Raw genomic sequence first — 26,762 nt, forward strand, 5'->3', positions numbered from 1 at the left:
AATAAGCTTTTTCCTTTATAAAATATAAACAGATGGTTTGGGTCTATTCTGTCCATGTACACACAGCCAAGTTGCTGTTTTCTGGCAAATAACCTTTGGACAGAAGTCTTTTTCTCCTTGAGGGTCCATAACCTGCACAGACACAGCATCATCAAGCCCAAAGCTCAAGTTTACCATCGTCGCTCAGCCCTGTGGACCTGGAAACACTTGTTCCACTTTCCATGGGATTGTTTGAAAGAATCACGGCAAATTAGAATGTGTTTCTGAGCTCATTTCAAGCCCATTACAGTTTTATAGACTCAGTCCTAAGCAGAAAAAAAATCGTGTACAACTACCAGAGAGAGCAGAAGACTGGTACCCCAGGAAGGTGTTTATGCACCACGATAGACTTCAAACTGCACCCTCACACATAAAAGCAAAATTGACCTGGGTCATAGCAGTAAGGGAGCACAGAGGAGGGAAACAAGTATAGCAATCATCTGACATTAGTTTTTTTCCTGGATTGCTGCTACAATATCAGGCTAAGCCTGGCTGAGAGGACTTCAGTTCTCTATTATTTTCATCAGCTTTCTTACTGCCATCTCCAAAGGTAGCAATAATAATAACGATGATGGTGAAAAAGAAAAGTGCTCCAATTATACACTTAAAATCCCAAGTCCTTTAGCATTACCACTCAATTTATGAAAAGCAATAAAACTATGCAAGCATTATAACCTATGATTGGAATAACGAATGGTCTATTGGAAGAGGGAAAAAGATATCCTAGGTTTCATTTCCATAAAGCCCCGTTAAGTGTCCCGTTTAAGTAAACCAAGTCTACAGTTTCATGAATCTCTTATTTCTATTTAGTTTTCTAGTGATCCGTGCCATTCAGCGGATCACATAATTCTTGTAAATGGAGCTTTAAGACCATTCCTGTCCTGCCTCTCTGCAATCAAATTGTCCTTCCTAATTCCTTCTTGTGTGGAAACTCTGGAGCACCGTCCAAAGTTCATGTAAGTTGTGTCTCTGTCCTTCCTACAGATCCTCCCACTATCACGGAATCCAAGAGCAACGAAGCCACCACCGGGCGGAAAGCTTCTCTCAAATGTGAGGCCTCGGCAGTGCCTGCACCTGACTTTGAGTGGTACCGGGATGACACCAGGTATGTGCCAAACCTGCTGCACCTCCACTGCTCCGCCAGGTCTCCCCTGCTCAACAAGGGAAACCAGAAGCCCTAATGACAAAGCCAAGTCCGGCTGTAATTAGGTAGGCCTATCCGATTAGACTCTTTATTTTCCAAGGTTTTTTACCAAGTGCTTTGGGGCTGTAGCTCTTTTTTTTTTTTTTTTTCTGCGGTACGCGGGCCTTTCACTGTTGTGGTCTCTCCCGTTGCGGAGCACAGGCTCCGGACGCGCAGGCTCAGCGGCCATGGCTCACTGACCCAGCCGCTCCACGGCACGTGGGATCCTCCCGGACCGGGGCACAAACCCGTGTCCCCCGCATCGGCAGGCAGACTCTCAACCACTGCGCCAACAGGGAAGCCCCGGAGCTGTAGCTCTTAAACCGAACCCCAAAGCACTCAGGTTACGTGCATAGGGTGAGGCAGGTGGTTCGGGGGTAGTGTCCACCTGTGTGTCTTTCTCTCCTAGAGCAGAAACCAAAGCCTGATGAAACTCATCCATTCCCGAGTCTTCTGCATCAATGGACTTTGATTCTGATACTATGGGATTGCATGATTAAAATGAAGAATTGAGCAGTAACAAGCTCTACCTACTCCCTTTCTCTCCTTTTTCGCCAGTATAATGAAAAAGAAATTACTATGCCAAGTCTTCATCAGTGTTTCTCTTTGCTCTTCTGTCTTTGAACCCTTAGGATAAACAGTGCCAATGGCCTTGAGATTAAGAGCACGGAGGGCCAGTCCTCCCTGACGGTGACCAACGTCACTGAGGAGCACTATGGCAACTACACCTGCGTGGCTGCCAACAATCTGGGGGTCACCAACGCCAGCCTCGTACTTTTCAGTAAGTATGCCAAAGCAGGGAGCTGCCTGGGAGACCAAGTTGATGGAGTTCTCCTGTGGAAAACTCGAAAATCATTCCCATATCTTTTAAAGGTAAACTTAAACAAAAATCAGTGTATAGCCACTGAAACAAAAACACAGGTTCACAATCCCTCTGTGTAAAATGAGTTTTACAAGTGAATACCTCTCCTCTCTATTCCCTGGTGTACTTTGGATAACTGCCTTGTTTTTTTGTTTGTTTTTTTAGTTTAGTTGTTTTGTTTTGTTTTTTTTTTTCCTGGTTGGTTAAACTGTAAGAATATTCAGAGAACAAAAATCTCTTTGGTGATGGTCTCTTTAAGGAGCAGAGACGGTGTAAGATCGTGGAAAGTGAATGGCACTTAAAAAATGGCAGTGATGGGAGTGATTGAGGGAGAAATATTCAGTGAGGATGGATAAGGTGCTGGGAGAAGGGAGAGGCTGTAAAAAGAAAGTGTATTTTTAACAACACAAGAGGAAGAGTGGAATGAATGATTAAAACATAATATAAAATCTAAGGGAAGAAAATCATTGCAGAAATGTTTCCATATGACAGCAGGAAACATTACTTGTCTATTTTTGGAAGAGAGATGGGATGGTGAGAGAGAGGACCAAAGCTGCTTCTGCTGAAGACCAAAGAAGGTCCTCAAGGCAGACTAAGGAAGGACAAGTGATTTTAAGTTATTGGTATTAATAAGAAAGCCCACCTTAGAGCCTTTCCCTTGAGCGGCATGTCGTAGTCAGATACCTGACCCCCTGCCTTGTTGGTCCGGCAGCTATGAGCACAGAGTCAAATGCCTCCTGAGAAACAGAAGTACGATGGGTGAGATCAGGGGAAATGATGGCACGTAGAATAGGAAAGTGTTTATCAGAATAAGTAAAACAAACAAAAGTGTTAGCACGTGCTGGGCTAGACAGTTCATTTGGACTAAAAGAGAAAGTCCAACAAATTTATTATTTTGAAATAATAAGCCACTAGGAATTTATTTGTTTTTTTTTTTTTTTTTTTTTTTTCTGCACAGGCTGAATTGGAAAATTTAGAAATACTATGACCAGGATAAATGTCTCCATCTTGCTTTATTCAGTTTAGATGAGCCTTCAAGAGAAAAGTTTTTAGGAGAAAAATCAATTTAAATGATAGTTCCCTCAAAACATAGCATTAAAGCCATTTTACAACTGCTCAAGATCCAATCCACTTATTTAAAAAAAACACCACAAACTATTCTAAATTTGGCCTTCAGTTTCTCATTCATAACTCCCGTTGACTTCAGTCTGTAAGTGTGATGGGACACAGCTATGCTACAAATGCTGCATCAATATGAAGTTTAAAATTCATATCCCTGTTTACTTGTCTCCAAAGACCAAACATCAGTGTTCTTTACTTAAGCTAGATACGTCGATATCTCAAAACACTTGAGAAGATATTTATTTAGAAATGTACTTACCTGTTTCGTTCCTGACGTTAGGGATTCCATACACAGCGGGGAAAATAGCCTCGACTATGAATTTGAGATTCCCACAAATCTAAGGTGAGCTGATTAAGTAGAACAACATACACTTAACAAGAGGTTTTGTAGGGATTGGAAAAGAGAAAATGGGATAATTGGATTAGTTAGAGAAAGTGAGCAACTATAAATTTGCATTAAAGTATGCAAATTTTCTTTTCTTGTTATCCCACCCAGAAAAAGGACTGTGCTAATGACATTTTTCAAATAATAAATACAATGATACCTGTAGACTGAGAGAGAGGATGGGGAAGAAGGATAGAAGGATGGAATAGGCTCTATGATAGCCTATTTTTCACAGGTGTGAAAGGAAGAAATAGAGAGAGAGAGAAAAGGAGGAAGAGGGGGAAAGGAAACATTTGAGGAAGAGAGGAAGAGCATGGACTAGGTCAAAAATAATAGAGATACTGCTGGTCTGCTGGTGGTGATGAAAGGTAATCTCAAGCCCTGAAATACCTTGGTCCTAATCACAAAAGTCCTCTTAAAGTACGCAACCCAGTAAGACTAAGAAATGTCAAGAATCTTATAGAACTTCTGTTTGTAAACTAAGAATCAAGAAATTGGGCAAGTATATCATGGTCATATTGCCCTTGATGATTTCATAGAAGTTACCCTTATTATACCTCTGAGAAGAGTACAGGGCCATGATTAACGATGTGCTACTTCGCTGGGCCCTCTTCGAGGCAGCCCGCACTGGCACCAGCTCTGCACAGCACAGCAGGCAGAGGAGAGGAAGCACGTGCCTCAGCGTTCGGCTTAGAATTGATTTCCCACCTGATGGGAAAGTTAGGAGGCGTAATACCCACAGAAGAATAGAACACAAAAGGTCACTGGGCTTTGAGGGGAAAAGAAGCTATTAAAATTGTCAAACATTAGTGAATCTACTGTCATCCTGTTTCTTCGACATTTTAAGGAGGAAGCTCTGCTCCTTGTGTAACAGGAATGGCAATTCCACCACAACTGCCTTGCCACCATGATTTGGGTTTGGGAGATGTGTAGTTACAGCCTTCATAGCTGGATCTTTAAGAACAAGGCTCTATGGTAACCAATTTACACAGGTAAAAGGTTGGCAGGAGAGCACACACAAGGGAGAGGAAGAGAAAAACATGAAGAAAAAGAAAGTACGTGTGTGAGCAGATTGCCCATCACTTAGATTCAAAGTAGATGGGTTTATTGGGAAGAAGGAAGACACTGCTGGTGGCGGTACTTTTCCACAGAACAGGGTCAGGAGGGGAGAGATGCTTGGGAGGGGCGGCCGTGGCCAGCACCCGTGACAGAGAGCATTGTGTGGGCAGCGGGATGCTCTGCTGACCCAGCCGGTCCAAAGCAGACGAGCCAGCTGGTGAGCTGCTGCCAGCCAGAGGCAGCAGCAGGTAGAAACCCAGAGCCGGAGCCCCTGAAGAGTTCATGATTATCCATCTTCACGGGTGCATCAGCACATTTTCCATGTCCACTGCAGTGACGTGCTGACTTTGTACAGTGTCAGTTTGCGGTCACTGATACATCTTGTCCTCCATCACATACATACATATGCTTCTTCACTCTCTATTCAAATATTATCTTCAAAGGGGTCAAAATGGGGGCTTCCCTCGTGGCGCAGTGGTTGGGAGTCCGCCTGCCGATGCAGGGGACACGGGTTCGTGCCCCGGTCCGGGAATATCCCACATGCCGTGGAGCGGCTGGGCCCATGAGCCGTGGCCCCTGAGCCTGCGCGTCCAGAGCCTGTGCTCAGCAACGGGAGAGGCCACAACAGTGAGAGGCCCGCGTACCGCAAAAAAAAAAAAAAAAAAAAAAAAATAGGTGTCAAAATAATTGAATGAGAGTGCAAGAATACCTTGTATTCATAGTCATTTTTCCTAAGCCAATGGAAGCATTCCTTTCTCATTTGTCTTGTCCTCCACACATTCTAGTATTCTGTTTAAGGATCCATTCCCTTAGCCTATATATCCAAGTAATGCCTTTTATATCTTTTTTTCATCCTTGGCAAAGTGTTACATTATATCATTTCTCTGTACACATTAATCCATGGTACAATGTATACAGTCAAGGATTCCACTCCTTAGTTTTTGTAAGATGTGGGAATATGTATCACATGGGTGAAGACTTGGACTTCTGCATTGTCAGCATGTGTAACGTAACAGAGTCCGTGTATCCACACTGGTGACTGCAGTGTAACGTAACAGAGTCCGTGTATCCACACTGGTGACTGCACGGCATCCGCAAAGGAAACCTTATCTTGTTTTATTGCTTGCACTGAGTTATTTTTAAAGCAACAGGTAAGGAGGAAGAATAAGGGAGATGATTTTAACGTCATCACTTCTTATCAAGTGAGTATGTACAAGGTACTCTGCACATGTGCCAAACACTTAACATACGTGATCTCATTTAATCATCAGGACAGCCTTATTAGACACTCGTATTTCTCCATTATGCAAAGAGGTTAAGTAACTAGTGCAACTAAGTAAGGCTGCTGGGATTTAAATTCAGGTAATCTCCTTCCAGAGTCCAGGCTGTAAACCAACACGTTATCTAGATTTGTATATGTAGGGAAAATGTTAGGAGATGTATCTTTGGTAGTTTGGAGGTGAAAAGACATCTAACTTCTTTCTCCTTTTTTCACTTAATGAAATTTTTCACTGACTAAATATTGTTATATTCCTTCCCACCGAGGGGCACTACTTCCACCACCTCCCCCATCCATTTCCATTAACCCTCACCAGGCTGAGTCCACTAGATTAGTGAGACCATTGGTTCATCTTTGGCACACTGAGATTTTGAGCAGAGAGTCCAGCCTACTGCTCAGCTTTTGACCCTAGGCATGTCAAAAGAAGGCATCCGTGGGCTTCCCTGGTGGCGCAGTGGTTGAGAGTCCGCCTGCCGATGCAGGGGACACGGGTTCGTGCCCCGGTCCGGGAAGATCCCACATGCCGTGGAGCGGCTGGGCCCGTGAGCCATGGCCGTTCAGCCTGCGTATCTGGAGCCTGTGCTCCGCAACGGGAGAAGCCACACAGTGAGAGGCCCACATACCGCAAAAAAAAAAACATACACCACGTGATGGTGCTAGTTAAGACTTGGCAAAGCCTCTTAACCAGCTACTACTGGATGCCGTGTAATAAAGCAGTTCGAGCAGCTATTTGAACACTATCTATATGTAGTTTGAAAGCCCTCCTTATGAGGGCTCTCTGTGGATACAGTAGGAAATAGATGGGCACCAGAACTAGTTTTAGATTTAAGAGTAGGCATTGAATACACCTACTTCCAGAGAGACCATTGACCATATCCAATACCCACTGGAAAATAAAAGAAAATCATATCTAAGTTAATAAATTACCTCTCTCTGTACACCCTCCTCTCAACCCCAGCTTTTGTCATTTAGGTGCTTTTAATTCAGAGGGGTTTCTTTCAAAGTGTTAACTCCAGTTTAACTGTTTTTTATGGTGTCCGAGCAGAACCAGTCAATAACACCCTCCACCCCATTTAGCAGATAAGAAACCAAACCTCAGACTTAAGACTTACCAAGAGCCACAGCAGATCGTATTGAGGTAAACCTTGCATTCCGTTTTTAAAACCTCCCAATCAATTGATAAGCTGTGTTGACCTCCTCAAATACTAGCAGGAAAAAGACAGAGCACATAGCACCAAGGTTCCTGCTCTCCCCTACGTTTAAATGTTAAAAGTCGGAGATTTCTTTTTCACTTTAAGTGGTATTTACTTCACTTTACACTCTTACAGGAGCCCATAAACCCTGGCATAAACTACAAAATACAGCGAAATGATGATGGAAGAATAAGGATAAAAAGCTAGGATGGGGAAGCATCTAAGAAATGATAAGCCAGTAGGATGAAATTAAGAGAACGAGAATAACTAATGGGGTGTGATGGGGCTAAGATGATGATAACAGGGTGGGAAATCATTGAAGAGGCAATGAGAGGGGGGTGGATGAGATGTTTAGCAATATAAATGGTCTTGTCGAAATGAGGGCAGAGTGCATTTACCCAGCTGTGAACAGTGTGATGAGAAAATATAAAGCTGAGTCATTTAAACATTCTGAATAATAATTGTAATAAGAATAAAATAAGATAGATATAGTATAATATGGGACAGTGGTCTCCAGCTGCTCTATAAATGCTGAAAGCAGTTTAGCTATTTATTTTCAAAGCTGGAAACTTAATACCAAATAACCAGTTGGAGGTTTAAAACATTTTTCTCCTTGACACTTGTGTAACTAAGACACAGTTCTTCACTGTGCCATTATTGACTTGTTCCATCTTAATGCACTTAGAAAACTTTGGCATTTAAGCCACACCTTTCATCCAAGAAAGGAAAGCTCACTCTTCAAGGAGACTGGGTTTTCTTAGTGTCCAGATGTATTGAGTGCCCAAATTCCAGGCAAAATCTACCCTTCTAAGCTTATGACACGAGGTGGCAGGCAGATCAGATTTGAATGTGCACATATGCTTTTCTTTTTATGGTTTTGATTTTTGTTGATTTTCATTTATCACTGGTCTTTATCTAACCAAGCTGCTAGGAGGAATGCAGAAAAGTATTAGGATTACGTTACATTATAGGGTTTGGGGGTAGCAAGTAACGCATCCTATCCCTAATGCAACATTCTATCTTTCTGAAAGAGCCCCGGAGGAGGATTTAGAGTTAAACCTGGGTTTTGATGAGACAAGTAGAGGACACCTTAAAGCCTGAACTCTTTCAGCATATTCAATCTATGGTCAGTAGCTTGGGGATGGGACTGCGAGCGACTCATAAGCTGAGACTCTAGCATTTAAAAGAAAAGCACGTCTTACTGCTGAACAGGATGTGTCATCAAGCAAATCTGGTGATCAAACTTAAGATGAGATTGTATTATCACAGGGGGGTGGGATGAAGGAAAAGACTAAAAATCAGATTTTATCATGCCAAGAAGCTTAGTGTCTTTGCATTACTCTTGCACTGATATCAGTAATGTGGAAGGAAAAATCTGAGGGAAAAATTGAATTAGTATTTACCAAAATAAATTTTCTAGATGCTTGGCTAAAGCTGATATGAACCGTAGGGCTTAAAGGGAGGAAAGGAGTCTTTAGTTACCACAGGTTCATCTTTCAGAAGTTAAAGAGCCCAAAACCAGGGCCAAGATGCTTGACCTGAATTTGATCGCTACTAATTTAAATGCCCTCAATACCAACAGCCCCCCAAATCTGTAATCTTGGTGGATTTTCCAGAGGAGGGCAGGGTCCTGTTTGCAGGGTTACCACAATAAGGTGTTATCCCCTATTCTAGCTAATTTTTTTAAAGACTTTGGATGTTAAAGTTTACTAATAGCTCTCTGATAATTTAGTGTTGGCAGGAAGGACAGACAAATGCTTTACAGGAGATATGATCCCGTAGGCATGAAAATTCATCTGTTTTTAAATTGTGAAGCTAAACGTGAGTAAGGTATATCTATCTATATAAATTCTCCATGATGCTTACTATTTTTTCCCCTTTAGAGCGTGTTTTACCCACAATCCCCCACCCCATTCAAGGTCAGTATGATTTTTATCGTTGTAGTTCTGTTGCTGGGTCATTCTCCATCACCTATAATGTGCAAAACACAAAAAGGGGGAAGCACCTTGACACAATTCGCATACAAAAGGAATCATTTTTTTCTTTAAACCTTCAAAAAAAGGTCAATCAATTGCCCTCACGCTAGTTGAAAGGCAGGTAACTGGTCTGTCTGTACCTGACCTAACTTCAAGTTGGTCACTAACTGAGGAGACAGTGCTAAACTCAGATAGCAATTTTTTGTTCTATTAATACATACTACAGGTAACTATGAACTCACATATTTGGAACACAGCCGGTTAAATTCTGTAGCTCACAAAAATATGAATCCTGTAACTGACCACCTTATACAATCCAAATCTGAAGTCATTTGTATTACTTGTAAAAATGAATTTATCTATTACCAAAGGTTGAACTCAGCCAGATTACAAGGACGTTACCTTTTCTTAAAATCTTGGCCGATTTGGGGGCGTTTCCTTTTAAACATAACTATTTCAGAAAACACAAATAAGAAAACAAGGTAATCCTTCCATATTCCTTCTCACAGAAATTTCTACACAAATTAAATTTTGCCTTCTGCATCACCGTTAGCTGCAAGTGCAGTGCAGCCCTGACCTTCTAGCTTAAGGGCATTTAAAGGCAAACTGGCAAATAAAATTAAAACAATAAAAAAACCTGAAATGAAACCAACCTACCATTGAAATTAAATTCCAGAAAAGTGATTTGCAAATAACACTCAAAGACTTGAGAAAAAATGGAAAGTAGGCCATGTGGAGCCTAGTGTGGAAAAAATAAATCCAATTAAACAAGATTGTCGTATACACTCTAAAGGAAATGTGCTCAGAATTAAAGGTAGGAAGCTGCTGTTTTATAAGTTTGAAGACGGATCATGTTTCATTAACACTTGTCCAAACTAAAAATTAGGCCAGAATTGGGGGTAGATACGGAGAGTGTCAATAATGTGATGGTTTTGCATATGTATGTATTCACATATATGCAAACTTCCTTTAATTACATTAGAAATGAGAATTGCACCGTTTCAAGGATCAACTAGACAGCTTAATAAAAGAATTATTCTTAAATTTGAAGTAGGGGCCAAACTATTTTTAGAAGAACCGTGTTGAATAAAATTCTTCCCTAAAACATTGTTTCTTATCCCAGTCACTAAAAATAAGACTGTTAAAATGTGCCTGTTTTTTAGACTTGACAAGAAACTCAGTGTTCGTGGAAAGCATCCCATTTTGAATTCCTGACATGCCACAGTCATTTTAAAACATTTATCTTCTACTGTTGCTGCAGAGATTGACACCATTTTATCATGTTGCCATCTTACAAATATCTTGATGTGACAAACATGCACATATGCGTTTGTCCCAACGCGTAACGTTTTCAAAGAGGTCATGCTCCATCCAAGACGGGCTTTGTACAGTGTCACTACTGCTCGAGGTATCCTTTGTGAGAGCAGTTCTACAGCCACAAAGTCAAATATTTTATCTGATCACTCCTTATGATATATATAACATTGAACAAAATGAAGCCAGACACTGTTCACAAAGGACAGCTGTTTGATATTGAAAAACAATTTGGACCAGGATGGAGCATGTGGGATTTTGTTGAACTTGTTATTTTCCCACAAACAGAACTGTTGATTGGAGAATGACCCTAGTTTGATTTTACATTGTAGATGGACTGTTGTAGATAACTTCCATAGATCCAGTAGTTTTAGAGAATATAGTTTATCTTACTAACTAATACTTAGGGCTTCTGCTCGTAGAAATTGAAAAGCTGTTCATGGAGACTTGGGGTAGCTGGTGAGAGAGGTAGTTATAGGAAGTGCCCTCTTAAGTTTCCTGTTCCTTACAAGGACTTTTACTTTCTAGAATCAAATCTGTTTTCTTCTCTTCTTTCCAATCAAGATGGCAGCCCATGGAAAAAAAATGCTAACATATGGGATCCTTAACCCTTTTTATAGTACCGAAATATCTAAGAAAAGCTGACTGCCTCACTGTGGTCATAACTATAACATGAGACACCTTCATTTAATTAAGTATTATATATTGTCATCATCTATGTGCAATCCTACCTTTCCCTCCTAAAGTGTGAAGATGTCTATAAGCAGATGGTTGATGCAAATGGCTTGAAGGATTTTGAGCCAATTAATTTTCATAAGGTGTTTTGAAAGTAGGAGAAAGTCCCCAAGCTCCTTTTCTCTCCTCCCATCATAAAAAAAGAGAACTTTCCCTCCTACTTTCCCATAACAGGAACACATGTTTAATTTCAGCTACTTCATTGTTAATATCTCTCTTTGGAGGGTCTCCCCTCCTACCCCCTCTCTACATGGCCCATCAAGGTGACTGGGGACAAACAACAGAGTTGCAGCAGGAATGCAGTCCTAAACCTCTTCAAGCTGTGATGAAAAAAAAAAACAAGGCTCAGTAAATCAAATGTGTTTCCCTTGGGTTTCCTTCATCACATTGCTTGATTTTCTGCAGTGATACTAAGAATACTGGAATTACACCAAAGGACAATTTATATTGTCTGCGGCCAATCGGAAATTTTCAAACTTCCTTTCCTCTTATGCCCAAAACAAAACAAAACAAGCTTCCCTGCTCCTTAATTTAAAAGATAAATAAATAAATAATAAAATAGTGTGCCATTTTTTATCTGTTTCTGATAGGTGTTTTTTTCCATTAATTTTAATTTAGGTTTATTTATTCTGAAATGAGTCCTGAATTGCATATATTTGGCATAACTACCCCTGACTACATCGCTGCAGAAAATCCACTGAATTGTAAAATGAGGAAAGAGCCAGCTCTAAATGTCTGAGGGAACTTTTCTCACTTTGTTAGTCTCAAATCATTTCCTGAGGGCTCTGAATACTGAGAATCGGGTAACATTGCTCCCGTCTCCTCCCTACGCACAGCCCCTCATGACGGACGTGCACCAGAGATGCTCTCACATTTAGAAGGACCGTAGGTGCAGAATGAGGTGATGAAACCAGCCTCCCGAAGTAGAAATAAAGGGAAAGAAGAGAAAAGGACAAGAACAAACCACCGTTGTGTGTTTATCACCCTCAAGTGAAGAATTCCCTCGAGCTCAAGGCTCTCTGGCCACAATTGCAGCCACTTAAAAAAAAAACAAAATTAATAACCCTGGAATCTGTCTACCCTGTTTGCCTCTATCTGATTATTTATTCCAAGTGAACAGCCTTTCCATTCACTAACCCCGTGTGGCTAGTAGGTTTGGGGAATGTTTGAGATTATCTTCCAGGTTCAGGCACTGCACTGGGTTTGTTCACAGCTGCTTGCCATTCCGTTCCTGTTTTTCCATTGATAAAACACATTGTGCATGGCTGGGTTTGCATGATTAATACAGCTGTCTAAAGCTCACTCTGAAAACAAAACACGCCCCACAATTAAAGTAGAAAAAAAAAATTAATGTCCACAAACAAACCAGGCTTGCAGAAATCTGCACTCCTCCTGGCCTGCTTCCTCCCACAGGGAGACTGGTGTTGCTGTGGGTGTGCCTGGCATTTGAACAGCCAGATTCTATCTCTAGAAAGAGGAGGAGATGTACCTGTCCTCAGCTGGCACTCCCAGGAATGGGTTCTCAAATCAGACTCCACTGGCAAGGAAGGAAAGCAGGGAGAAAAATCCTACAAAGATCCCATGCTGTGAAGGTGGCTGGACTACAGCTTCATTTATTTTCTGTAGGATATTATCCCAGGGATCAATGAGAGAATGCTTCTTTTCAGCTCCTTATTATAACGGCAGTTTTACCTTGTCTAATAAAAATGGTAGTATTAATAATAATAATAGCTAACATAGATAGTGGGCTTCTCATGTAATAGAGTTCTAAGGGCTTTTGCATGTATTAATCCAATTAGTCCCTACACCCCTAGGAAACTAACATGCACCTTCTCCTACACTTTTAATCATCAGAGTACACCCAAATTCCAATCTACTCCTTGCTGCACCCAGGCACATATATAAATCTATAGTACATTATAAATAACCATTATGTATGCATTCATGGTCATTAGATATGTATTAGATATACCCGTCTAATGAATTTTAAACACTCGTCTAATTTATTTTATGTATTATAATTCTTATAATGTATAATACAGTTGCCTTACAATCCGTACACTTTTACAAAGTCCATTTCCAGACCCACTCAACACACAGAGTTGTATGCCCAACTCACGCAGAGATTTGAAAGTTTCCATCTTTAAAAAACATGAGCGGAGCTGTCTGGCATCGGCACATCTAATTTCACACACTTATTCAGGCTGATTTACATACACACCTCTATTAATTATGGATAATTACTAGCATTGTTCTCTTTAATTCAGTTTTTCCAACTGTGAAATGGGAAAGAAATTATATTTTTCATGCCTACAAGCTCAAATGGTGTTTTAAATAATATATAAAATAGAGCTTCAATTTCCTAGAAAGAAAGCATGTTGAATGCAAAATGATCATATTCAGATACACATATGTCTTATAATTTTTAAGATGTACTTATAGTTAAAGATGTACTTGTACCATGTGTCACGTTGCCTGGATATTAGTTAGATAAAAGTTCGGTTTGGCTTCATTATAGTTTGACATGTTTCGGATTCTAGGGATGTCTGAGTTTAAATAGAGAAGTATCCCAAGGTCAGAGAAAGAAGACTTTTCATTATTTTTTCACCACCATCATAATACTACACTTAAGAGGAGCTGCCAGGTACACAGTTCCCTACTGTGTGACACACACTCATACACTCATGCACTTGCTGTCGATGCCCGTATGCACATTGCCACCTGTCAGACTAATCCATAATGATCAATCTAAAGAACCTGCCCTTTATTTCTGCTCAAAGGTGTAAAGCATGTCCTAGGAAAGCCTTCAGTGTTTAAGTACATTTCTCCTTTCCCACTAGGTGATGGAAACAAGGGTCTTGTTTTTTTTTAATAGAACTTAGGTAGCCACGTCAACACAAATTTACAGCAGAATCATGGGCCCTGATTAATACAATGAAGATGATTAAGAGTTGACATGAATACCTGACAACCACCCTCTGACTCCTTTAATGGGAACAGGAGTCTGACTTCCTCCCGGTCTATCCCAAGTGGGATATAGTTGTGCCAATGCTCACCTAGAATCAATACTGCACCAGCCAGTTCAGCGATTTAGACCCAACTGTAATACGTGGCCCAAACCACTGATTTAGACCCAGTTGTAACAAGCACTTCTGTCTGTTGAATCCACTTCCGTGTTTCGCTCTTTCACCTTTTCATTCTTCCTTCTGCCCTGTTTCCTAAACAGTTCTTGTTCTCTCCCTGTTAAAATTTTCTAGCAAGAATAATTCTGAAATTTATTCACGCTCTTATTTAAATGTCCAACAGAAGCTTGGAAGTGTTACCTCTCTCAGAATTTACATTTAGCTTCAAGCTAAATGGCTAAAAATCCTACAGCATCAATTTAAAGGAAGGAGAATTTTTAGCCCTGGGACTCTTTTCTGATGCCTTTTCCTATTTTCCTAGTCTGGATCTGCCTACATCAGTCAGCCTTTCCTGGTGATCTCCCTGTATTTATGCCTTGCTGTGCTATTTAGATTTCTAGAGCCAGCAGGGACTTGAAGATGAATTTTTTTTTTTTAATCCAAGCTCCCACTAAATTTTAATTTGATGGAAACATTTCTCTTCTATGAGCTTTATGAGAAAAAAAATATCTTTCAAAGTAACAATTACATTTTGGGATTAAGTTTGAGTAATTGACAGTCTTGTCTTTTTAATTAAAAGGAAGAAAGCCGCCTAAGAAGAGCTCAGTGAGATTTGCAGCAGAAAATGTTAGCATGCTGCCCCAAAGGGTGAGAAGACCAGGATCCTGAATGGGCAGAAACTGCTGATGCAGGTCCCTTTGGTCTTTAGAGAGCTCGCCTCGGTGTTTGCCAGAGTGTGACATTTAGCAGGAGGTAGCAGTGTGCTGTAACGAGCGTTGCTGGGTGTAGCCAGGAAGGAGGTCCTTTCACTGGAAGCTTCGCTCTAGGTTCAGAGACATAATACAGATCAAGAGTCCTTAAAGGAAGTGGCACTACTTAAGAGTTAAAAAAGAAAGAATACATATTCTTCCAAGAATTCAATCATCAGTGCAGTCTCAGCCCCTGACAAATTTCATAGTATAGCCCTGCAAACGTATAATCTTTAATTTTCGTCTGCCCCATGGCTCCCTCTTTCCTTTTCACCTGAATTTCTTATTCCTGTTATCTGTATTTCTTGCTCTTCTTTTTCTCTACATTTTCCACCATATTCACCTTGCATTATGCATGCACCCTCTCTTTGACATCCTTCAAATAAAACCATAGAAAAAGTTTTGATGTTGTTAACATTCACCTCTAAATACTGGTTACCAGCCATGCAAGCACCACAAAGCCATTATCCCATCTATCTGGAGGAAACATCTACTTCTGAAGAGGCAAGATACAAATTAACCTTAGTAGCAACTTCTCTTACACCGTCACTCCGTCCCCACAATGTTCTTTCATCATCACAAGTCATTTGTAGGTATTAAACAAGCACTTCCATAAGGGAAAAAAATCAGCTTAAGGGGTCCCACCTTACATCTCCCCTTGTATACTGTGGTGAAGAAACACACCTGCCAAGTCAGAACACAGCATGACATAATGAGTTTGGAATTCCAACTTAAGGTGTTCATTTGTACACAGATATATGATGGGAGTAGGCAGACCACTCACTAGGACTCCACTGTGAATTGTCAGCTATAGCCACCGCAAATCAGTAGGGGGGAGAGACCTTACAAGTCATTTATCATGCTTCCTAATTGGACCCTGGGGAGTCAAGCACTGCCATAGTTTACTGCACTATTTTACTAATCACAATGCTGATTGTAAAGGAAAACACTTCCGACATCTCTGTAACACATGTGTACGTTTCAATACCTAGACATTACCGTTAACAGAGTGTCTTTGCTATAAATCACAGCTATCAGTCCATTCTCCTTTATCTGTCCCATACTCACAAGGGAGATTCTGCCTCAACCACTCACCTCCCAAACCTTGCAGTCCCGGTATGACTTTTAATTGCCTAAGAGGATGTTGTTTGGGGCAACAGTAGCGTCCTGTGCTTTCAAAAGATAAAAAAAAAGCAGTAAGAGATAACTGTGCCTTGGCTGAGCATCCATTCTGTGCATCATCCCATCCCCTTTAGCCCACACGGCACCAAGCATCCCCAGCCATGTTCTATGTCGGAAAGTTTCTTGGCCATTCTAAAGTGCTTTCTCAATTGTCCATGTGAATGTTTGGAGGGCAGAAGCAACTAAGCAAAAAAGGAAAGAAAGAAGGAAAAGCAGTAGCTTGCACTTCTCTTTGTTGAATCGCAAGTTAGAGAGTAACTTGGGAGATTTGTTCTATTTTCTTCCCTGGAGTTCCTGAATACAGGTAAGTTCATTGTTGAAAGCTGCTTACTTCGTGTGGCAGTGCTGAAAAAGATGGCATGCTCTCACTCATTGGAGGTTGGTCTTCCCTAAGGATCAGCCCTCCCGTTCTGTCATTAAATGAATAGTGTCACTTGTTCTGCATTTAGATGTACTCTCCACTTGCTTTTGCTTTGTCAAGTTCCTTTTAGAGTCCATGTTTTCTTTTCCTCTGATTTCTAACCATGAGGAACACAAGAAATTAACTTCATTCTCAATGGGCAGTGCACACTAGTTTCTGGCCCAAATGAAGTTTATTTAACAATACACGATATTTTGATTACACTGTTCATTCCCTCAAAAAAAAAAAAAAAAAGTACTATCCTAGTACTTTTTATGTGCCAAGCTCTCAGCTGGATCTTGGGAAACACTGTGGAGAGCAAGCCAGACATGGCCTCAGTGCTAATAGAGCTTACAGACCAGACGGGGCAGTAGATGATGAATTAAGCAATCACAGGAAACTTTGCTATGTTGAGGAAACCTGTGTGGTATATGGGGAGCACAGAACAGGGGCACCTTAGCTAACCTGGACTGGTCAGAGGGGCTTCCAGGTGAAAGTGAAGTTCAAAATTAAGGCAGAAAGGAGAGAAGGGAGAGAAGAGCAGAACATCCCAGGAATGCAGAGATCTAGAGTCCAGAGAGAGCTGAACAATATGGTCTAATGAATTTTTAAAATCTGAAAAAAAAATACATTTTTCCCTAATAGTTTCCTACTTTTCCTTGTTTGCGTCTGGCCTGTTTAAAAGAAAAGTGATAAACCAGTGGAGTTAAAAGAGAGGAGATGGGCATTTCTACCCGTTACACATTTAAGACAAGAAACAGCACCTGTCCGCCTGATTGCACAGATATGCACGGATAGCGTATACTGTATGGTAGGTGGTGTTATAGAGGTGAGTTTCCTGGAGGATGCTGAGAGCCTATTATCTAGCAGAACATCTAGAGAAAACTTTCAGCCTCTCAACAAGGAGGTTTGATAGTAGGTTTTTATTTTAGTTGTAGGAACGGTCAGGTCGTATGGAGCCATTTGCGTTTTCCAGCAGCTGCTCTAGAACCTGGCGATGATGCTATGTTTGGAGTCGGTGACGCAGCAGGAATGACAGATAAATCACTGAGGCGTCCTGGCGCTCCAAGTAATACAGTCACTGCGAAGGGCCCAGGGCAGAACCGAGAACCGCCTTCACCAAGTTCTGCCCTGCGGCGGTCAGTGCCGCAGATGCAGTCCCTAGGGTAACTCTGAGCATACCACCTTTTTTTTAATCCCTTATCTTCCCTTATTTCCAATAAAGAATCCCTTATTTCCAAGAGCCTTAACATCCCAGGAAATCTCACAAATTCACTTGTTATCTCTGCATTCAAATGCCATAGGCTAGTTACCTTGTTTCATGGTATTTGAATGTTTTTGATTTTGAAACTTGCAAAATGAAAACACATCTTACATGGATTAAAGACCATCTTGAATCCCTTAGAATTTAAATTTAAAATGTATTCTAAAACGCATCTGCAATTCACAATTTAGAGCATAGAAGTAGAGAGAAAGAAAACCAGACAGGAGGAAAATCTCTAGAGACCGACCCAAACCTGTACTTTTTAAATCCTTTTTTAGCAAGTTAAATACATGAAGGCACAAAAGGCTTCAAATATACATAAAATGTATATTTTTAAACACGGAAAATATAATCTACTTTGCCCCAACAATAAGTAGATTCGGGGCTGGGAGATAGCTCTTTATGAAATGAGATGACTGTTCTTTAATTCCATCGAGGGGCAAAGGCCAAGATTTTACCCACAGGTGCAATGGGCGTGTTCCAGGCACAAGGGCAGAAGCACGTGTTTCTTCTTTAAGACAGAAGGTTCATGTCTGGCCCTAATACCTTACTGATAGCTGATTCAAACAAATTTGCTTCTGGAGTTTTTCTATCTTATGCATATTTTCAGGTGGAGTGGCCCAGGGAAACTCCTTTATTAAACTTAGCCCATTGGGCATTCTCTAACATTTTAATTCACTGATTATTAAAAATTAAACCTCTCAGGCTAAATAAGAAATCTGCAGGATTTGCGAAGGCTGACTTTGCTGTAAGAGACTTAATGAAACCCTCTCTTTATGTCAGGAGTGCTTAGTGAGTCTGTACTCTCTGGAACCATCCATATCACAACTGAGCAGAGCCCGTAGCAGTTAAAGTTAATTCGTGCATCTCTACTCACTCTACAGGGCAATTACTTCAAGCGTGCAGTCAGAAGGACCTCATAGACCCATGTATTACATTTCTCATTGCGTTGTCACTTCATGCTGTAAAGACGGTGTTCCTTATCGAAGTCAGACCTCACCTATCTTAGCTTCTCTTTAGTTTTACTGTATACCAGCCAACTGAAAAGTGGAGAAAAACATTCATTCTCTTTGTAATGATGTCAACCCAAAGATAAAGAATCAGAAATTGATTACTTTCTTTTCCCCAGATTTAGAGGTTTTTTGAAAAAAAATGCATTGATTTGTTTTTATAAATAGTTTTCCGTTCTGATAATAAATGTTATGTATTCTCATTATGGAAGAATATGAAAATATATGAAACTATAAAGAAGAAAATAAAGATTATATATAATCTCTCTCCCCAGAGATAGCACCATTAATAATGATATAAACAAATGTTTCGTCTGAATGTTGGAGCTGTCAGTGTACTATGAAATGTTCAGGTTAAAACACCTAACCCGTTCTCCTTTTTCTGCCCTCTCTGAGGCTGGGCCTGTTCCTGGGGCTTGCTCAGGGTCACAGAAGAGGCAGGTCCAGGAGCAGTGTTCCTGCCCCCAAGCCAGTGCTCTCTCCGCAGGCACAAGCGCTCTCTCAACTCTTCCAGGTCCTAAGTCAAACCTGACTCGTTTTACAAGAGATTTCCCTTGTGTCACCTCCAGGATTTCCAGTAAGAGTCCTCCTTTCAGATGTGGGTCCTCCTACGCTCTCTCTCTAAATTGGGGTATTAATACAAATTTGTCTTTTTTGAATGAAATGACCTTTTATTGTAAAAATATTTTCTCCAATTCTCTTTAGTATCGAATGTTTAGTTAGTAGAGGGTTGGTTCACTAATTGATGAGAATAAGGAATGAGTCTCAATTATTTTACCATATAATGAGAAATTATGTCAGCATTAGTTTTGATTTGGATTTACTCATTCATTCACCACAGAGCTCTCACCATATGTCTAAGGTGGCAAAAAACTTGGTAAATCATTCATATCTCTGACTCACTCCAAAACAGCATTAAACATCTGAAGTTCATCCCTGGTCGCAGTCAACTCTAAGAGGAAAAACCCCTAGGAGCATTTGAAAGTCAAGTGTAGGATTCCTTTCTGACCCAAATCTAGCTAAGGGGGAGGCCAACTTCCTTTCTCAAATATTGATGACATGTTAAGACTTTTTAGTTTTCCCAGCCAGTTTGATGTATTCCCCTAGTAGTCAGGATAATGATCAACCTATGAAATAACTAAGAAAACAGGAATAATCTTAAATGTTGACTCTTAGGACCATTTCTGTATTTTGGCTTTTCCCCTGAACTAGACGCGGAATGATTACTGTGATTCTCAGAGAACATTACTCTAGAAATACTAGGCATTAGGGTTTATAAAACGTGAATATAGTAAAAGAGAAAAATTAAAACTCTAACAATCCAAATAGAAATCATAGGCATATCTTTTTCCTATGTAAAAAGGAAAATAATAATAATACTTGTAAGTAGAAGTGCTAACCCCTAAAGCCTCCAGGTAGAGCAGAGAAACCATTGAGAAAGAAATTGACAACTTTCAGAGTGTGGCTTTGAAAATTGAATTAATAAAGATGTCCCCCTTTTAAGCTACTATAATAAAAAAAGGTTTTACTTTTCAAAACCTTGACAAAAAAAAAAAGAGCACAAAAAATCATAAATTCTCATGGAGGACACTTAACAAATGTCATGCTTCAGGTCCTCAGCATCAGTGAGGGAAGAAGAAGCATCACGTCGAATATTCTTATACATTAATTTCATTAAATTTCTTAATGATTTTAACTCTGTCCCTCTCTTACTTTTCCCAGGCAACTGAAGGATAAAATCTGTGTTGAATTTGGACCCTCCGTCTCCCCTGAACATACACTCTTATTCATTCTGGCCCAGAAAAAAAGTGCGATTAGTTATTTTAAGTCCTCTAACATGTCATTTTCAAAACCTGGGACATATCAGAAGATTGGCTTCATAGAAAGAGTTGTGCCATATGCAACAGAGAATTTCTCCTTGCTCCAATGGCTGTGGTGTATTGAAGAGTGAGCCGTTTACATTCAAGTAAATACCCTGGAATTAGAACAACTGCACGAACAGTATAAACCGCTAAATTCTACATATCCTACCTGTGAATTAGAATGAATGCTTATAAGCATAGGATTAGAGATAAGTTGTTAAGAGTCAAAGTACTGAAAATCTATTCTTCTTCTCATGGATTCGTTGTACCCTCACCTCCTCTCCCAGATAAAATTCAAAGAAGGCAAAATGCCAAAACAGCTCATAAATATAGATATGGAAATTTCCTCAGGTACTAAGGGAGTTACCAAACTGTAAACTCCAGCTTCCAGTGAAGCATCCCTCACCTTCACAACACTCACTCTAATTACAGAGAGAGAGAGAGAGAGAGAGAGAGACCTAATTATACCACATAATGGCAGATGAGAGGAAAGACTAAATCTTCTGGCCTTTGAACAAAAGAACATCTTGGGTTTTTATTTTCTAAGGTTTAAATTTCATGAGTTCTTAAATAAAGCTTAGCCCTCCAGAAAATTTTCTACCTGCCAGGGATTTGGGGACTAATGAAAGGACCTCCCAGCCCCATATGGTTCTTTAAATGACTGTGAATTCCCAACAATAATTTTGCCTTTGTGTTAAGGCATAGTGGTTTCAGAGAATAAAATTTCCCCCTACCTAGAATCTTAGGGAGGGCAGCTCTTAAGGTATTGATTGATTGATTCATTCACTCAGTCACTCATTCATTTATTCATTTATGTACTCAGACACTTATTCAGCAAATCTACTGAACACATACTCTGTGCTAGAGAAATAGTGAGCTGAGGCTACAGTAGTGAACAAGGAAGACATTGTCTATGCCAATGAGAAAAGCCCAGTCAGCTCTTTCTGATGCTGCACGTTTGTATAACACGGCTGGTTGTAAAGAATCTGAAAGTCAAAAGTCAAAGACAGATTAGCATAAATAAATTTGTCAAGGCACTTGCTTTTTCTAGTATTAATTTTTTTTTTCCCATCGCCTCCTTGTATGCCTTCATCAGGAGCTGAGGTCTAAGCATATGACAATAATGCTTCCGCAGAAGTCTAGAACTGCCTCTGTACTAGAACCCCCCCAAAATTTTGTCCATTGTATTGCTGCAGTAGATTTATCTTTTTATTTTACTATTTAGACTGGCACTGCCATGCTTACTTTTTAAGTGTATCTGCTAAAGCAAGATCGACGTGTGTTGAGAAGTCTTCGAGAGGCATAAAAATGGTAGGTTTCAGGTATATTCTAATAGGTATGTCCAGGGAATCCCTACAGAATTGGTATCCCTGGCAAGGCAATTTTACTCAAGAACCTGAGATTGCCTTCACGTTGGAAAATAAAGAATAATTTTCAGTTGTTAGGGACCAAAACAATTTTTTTTCTTGCCTATAATAGGAGACTCCTTTTTGCAAATAACATTTCATGCCTGCTCTGGAAAAAAAAAAAAAAAAAATTTCTTTCTCACTACTGCCACCTCGTGGACAAAGGTGATTTACTTTAGACGGCGCAAAGGAACATGTCTTAGTATTACCACAAGATGGCAGCATACAACCAAGTTTTCAAAGAGCCCCGCTCAAAAAAGTCCGGGATTTTGCTCCTCAAAAGAGAATGTTCTATTCCAACAGAAGAGGATGAGTAGGAAATAATTGTACAAAATAAGCACTCTGTTCCCTTTTTCTAAGTGCAAATGGAATTCCAAGTGTTAAGATCATTAGTATTTCACAAACTAGTTCATTTATTGCAATAGGTAAGACTTCCTAAAATTTAACCGGTAAGCTAGTTTTTTTTAAAAGATATTTTAAACAAGTATATATTTTTATCTGAATTTTTGTGACATTTTCTTCATAGAGTGTAGTATTTGAGCAATGTTTTTAAATTATTTTGTTGAACTCTTTTTAATTGATTAGTAGGGGAGTGTCTGTTTCCTAAGAAATCCATTTAGGACATATAAACTTTTGCCCAAGCCTGTGCCAGTGACTGGTTAACCCATTGCTAGTTTTCTCCTGACCAAACTGCTACCTAATCAGCCTGCGTCCCTATCACTTCAGTGTGCTAGCAGTATCTTGTTTTGTTCATCCATAGTGTTGCAGATTTTTAAAAAGAAATTTTTTTTGAGACTGTATTGCTATGGCTTACTTTTAAGATCTGTTGTTCTCTTTTTCTGCCAAACTTTAACTGACAATCTTTCCTAGAAGGGATTTTTACCATAAACCTGACAACAACAACTCTTATTTATTGAGCATTTACTATGTGTCTGGCAGCATTCTAAGCATAGTATGATAATTAATTTAACCGATAGAATAAATGTATAAGAAGCATTTGATTAAACTTATTTTACAGTTGATGAAACTGAGGCAAAGAGAAGTGAAGTGATAATTTATAGCTTAAGCAGAACTATTGGTTTCCCTGCTTGCCCAGGTTCCTGAACAATTGCTTGGAATTATTCCATGAGGCCCGGAATGGAGCAGGGAAAAACAAGTGTTCTTTACATGAAGATGATTCCATCACGGATCTAAGCCCCTTTGGGTGAAGAGCATCACTTTGTGACCTTGAGAGGTCCTTCTAAATTCTGAAAAATGATAAACCAAAAGGCTTGACCAAAGAAAGAAGTTGTACTTTGCACAGAGCAGAACCAAACTTTCCCCAGTTGATATTGAGTCATTTAAATGTCCCAGTGGTAGATAACCCTGGAGTTATATAGGCTATGCTTACTCAGCTTTGCTGTCATAAAAATTCTAGAGGGGTATAGTGAATAATGTTCAGAGTTCTGGCTGGAGAACCGGGAGCCCTGAACTTCAGTCTCAGCTCTGCCTCTTGCTGTTTGTGCGACCTTGGAGAACTGATCAGCCTCTCTGGGCCTCAGTTTCCTCATATCACGATAAGCAATTCTCTACAGTGCCTTTTCCACACGTTTTAAGGTGATATGCTGATTTCAAAGAAAAGTGGTGAGATCAGGTGTTATGAAAGAAAACAGGTGTCAGCGTGTTTAATATACAGTTGAAACGTTAGTGGTCCGATGATCAGTGTGGTCAACAGGTGGAGACTGGCGTTTTATATCTTGAGAGAATCTTGCTTCACTTCTAAGGTGAGAGAGACATCAGTTGCTGGCTTCTGCTAGGAGAGGAGCAGGAATCTTGCTCCAAGCTTCTGAATGGACTTCCATCCTGCTACAAGTAATGGGCTAACTCTTCAGGGATAGAAGGGCAGGTGCTGATGGCCTTGAGTGTCTTCGGAAGTGCACCGGCACTCATGGTATAAAAGAACATTCACACGGGGCTCCCCACCAGCCCCCACTCCACACCTGACCAGTTTAGAGAAACTGTCCTTAGATGCACACACAGTCCAGCTGATACTAGTTTTGCTAACGCTGAATTGTAGCCAAACATTTTCAAGACTTCAGACACTAGGATAATTGTGCCCTTCTTGTTGGCATCATAAGAATGCTAGAAAACACCGTGCTGTTTGAGAGCTTCTCGTTGTGGTCTCCTTTGGACGGGCAAATGGAAAATCGGGGAGGGAGAGGCTTAGTAGATTGCTCTGAACCTCAGAAACTTTGCAGACCTGATTCTGAAGATCTGACCCCTTTGTGCTAAATCAGAGAATAAAGAGTTCAGCTACTCAGATTCTCTGTTGTCTTAACAGAGTCTCAGATCCTCTGTTAGGAGGATGCCTGGCATACCTTTATTTTTCTCACACTTCAGTGATTCTGCCCGTTCTGTTTTGGCCCGTTTTGCACTCAGAGTGCCGTCATGCATTTGCTGTGCTAAACAGGGAACAGTAACAGACTCAGCCTCTGCTTCCGTGGAACTCAAAGTTCACTAGTGAAGATAAGCATTAATCAAAACCTCAGACAAATGCATTTGAAATTAAAACTGAGATGAGTGTTATGAAGGAGAACAGAGCTTATAACAAAGGGACATAATTTTACCAAGGAGTCAAAGGAAGACATCTCTGTGGAATTTGTAACTGAATGACGAGTGGGATTCCTAGCAGAGATGTCATTAAGCCATAGGCCCCACAGCAGAGAAAACATGGTACCATGGAGCATCAAGACGGCTTGTGGGCTGGAATGCAGAGATGATAAACATTAGTGAGGCTGGAGGGGTGAAAGGGCAGAGCCATGGACGTCATGCTAGGGATGTTAGCCTTTATCCCGGAAGCCATAAGAAAGCATAAACAAGTTTCAAGCAGGACAGTGAGGAGACTGGATGTCCAAATCAAAATCGTCTCTTTGGCTTGAGAGTCCAAGTCACTTAGTGAAAGCACGCCATTCAGGGATGCAGGGCTACATGCTGATCTTCAAAGAGAAGAAAATCCCTATCCAACAGCCATGGTTTGGGCTCCTATATCTGAGCAGTCATTCAGCTGGTCCTGAGATTCAAAGTATCCTATGGAAATGTTCCATATTTACTCCTAAAGATCTAAGTACTGTGGTTTAATTGATAAGGATACTTAAAAGGGAAGGCAAGTATTTGACCTATAGCAGCTCTTCCAACCCTGAGATTGATTTATACACTCGACAAATATTTATTGAGTACCTGCTGCATGCCAGGCTCTTATCGAGGCCCCAGGGATACAATGGTTGACAAGACATGCACTGTCGCTGCCTTCATGGTACATATGTTCTAACAGAGGAGATAAACTCTGAACAAGCAAATAAGTAAGTGTATGACATGATGCCAAGTAGTGATCGGTGCTCTTAATATTAGTAAATCAGGGTAAAATAATAGGAAGTAACAGAGGATACCATTTTTGAGAAGGTGATGAGAGAAATCCTTCCTGAGTTGTTGACATTTCAGCAGAAACCTGAATGAAGTGACTGAGTAGGCCAGGCGGAGGCCTGGGGAGGAACACTCCAAGCAGATGAAACAGCAAGTGCAAAGGTTTGAAAGTTGGAATGGATTGAGTGTATTAGAAGAAAAGGAAGAAAGGCAGTTGGCTTGAGGAAAGCAAACCAGGATCAATGTGGTAGAATGCAGTCGGGAGCCAGACACATCCTACCATTCCCCTAAATTGCAGTCAAGTGTCCTTTTACATGCAGAGTTCTTGTACTTGTCTGCATACATCACATGTTACATCAAGTATTTGTAGTTGCAAATTGTTTTTGCCACCTCCAACTGCACATTTGTTCCAACAAAACAGTCTCTTTCCGTGTGCCTTTCTTTCCATCTCTACCCATATATGTTCCTCTGAGAGTGTTCTTCCCACCCTTCCTCTCATGCTCCTTTCAGTGGAGAGTACCAGACTACCTTTGTGCTTATTCTCAATTGATACAGAACTTTTTACCTGTTTTTGTTTTGCTAAATGTTTCCTTTTTAGAAATTGGCACCACCGTACACTTCAAGCAAAAAGGTATGGTTCTTATTTCTGATTACCTTCTGTATGTTAAAATTAAGATTCTACAGCAATACATCGGGGCCTTATACACTTTAGTTCATTTCAATAATCTGCGATAATAATTTCCATAACACATCTGCTACTGTTTTTCCCAAATTGCGAACTTTCTCACTTGCAAAAAAACAGCCCCTGATCCAACCCATGACCCCAATATTGCTTTTGACAGCTATTCATTTTTAAATCTCTGGAACTGAGCAAGTTATTCCCCCTCCCACCTTCCTTAAGTGCCCATGGTTAATTCTTGCAGAGCTGCACTTTGGGAAATGCCCAATGACAGGGCTCTCAGAAGAGCCAGAGAGTCTACTTTACCATCCCTTGTTGGCTGTTCAAGTAGATAATATTGCTAAAGGAGATAGAACAGGGTCTCCTAAAATGAAGCACTTGAGCCTTTAATATCCCCTCCTGCCTGAGCGTTCTCCCAGGTCTTCATATACCCTCACCCTGCTACACTATACCCAGGCTGCTGGGATATCCCAGGATTTTGTACCCTCCAGCTGCCCCACATAACTTCATCAGCCATGTGGCATATAAGTTGTATACTTTCC

General features: G+C 40.4%; 1 protein-coding gene across 2 annotated transcripts in view; it reads left to right on the forward strand.

The window, feature by feature from the left end:
• LSAMP (limbic system associated membrane protein) overlaps positions 1-26,762 on the forward strand; it is a 637,666-nt gene that overhangs the window by 604,138 nt on the left and 6,766 nt on the right. The window contains exons 5-8 of one of the 2 annotated variants that reach the window (XM_065876992.1): positions 1,024-1,144; positions 1,855-2,003; positions 9,006-9,041; positions 26,140-26,172. In XM_065876992.1, the coding sequence (XP_065733064.1) occupies positions 1,024-1,144; positions 1,855-2,003; positions 9,006-9,041; positions 26,140-26,172 (339 nt within the window). The remainder of the gene's footprint in view (positions 1-1,023; positions 1,145-1,854; positions 2,004-9,005; positions 9,042-26,139; positions 26,173-26,762) is intronic. The other variant, XM_065876993.1, reaches the window with a different exon arrangement.

This window comes from Phocoena phocoena, chromosome 4 (genome assembly GCF_963924675.1).
Source record: "Phocoena phocoena chromosome 4, mPhoPho1.1, whole genome shotgun sequence".
NCBI classification, from domain to species: Eukaryota; Metazoa; Chordata; class Mammalia; order Artiodactyla; family Phocoenidae; genus Phocoena; species Phocoena phocoena.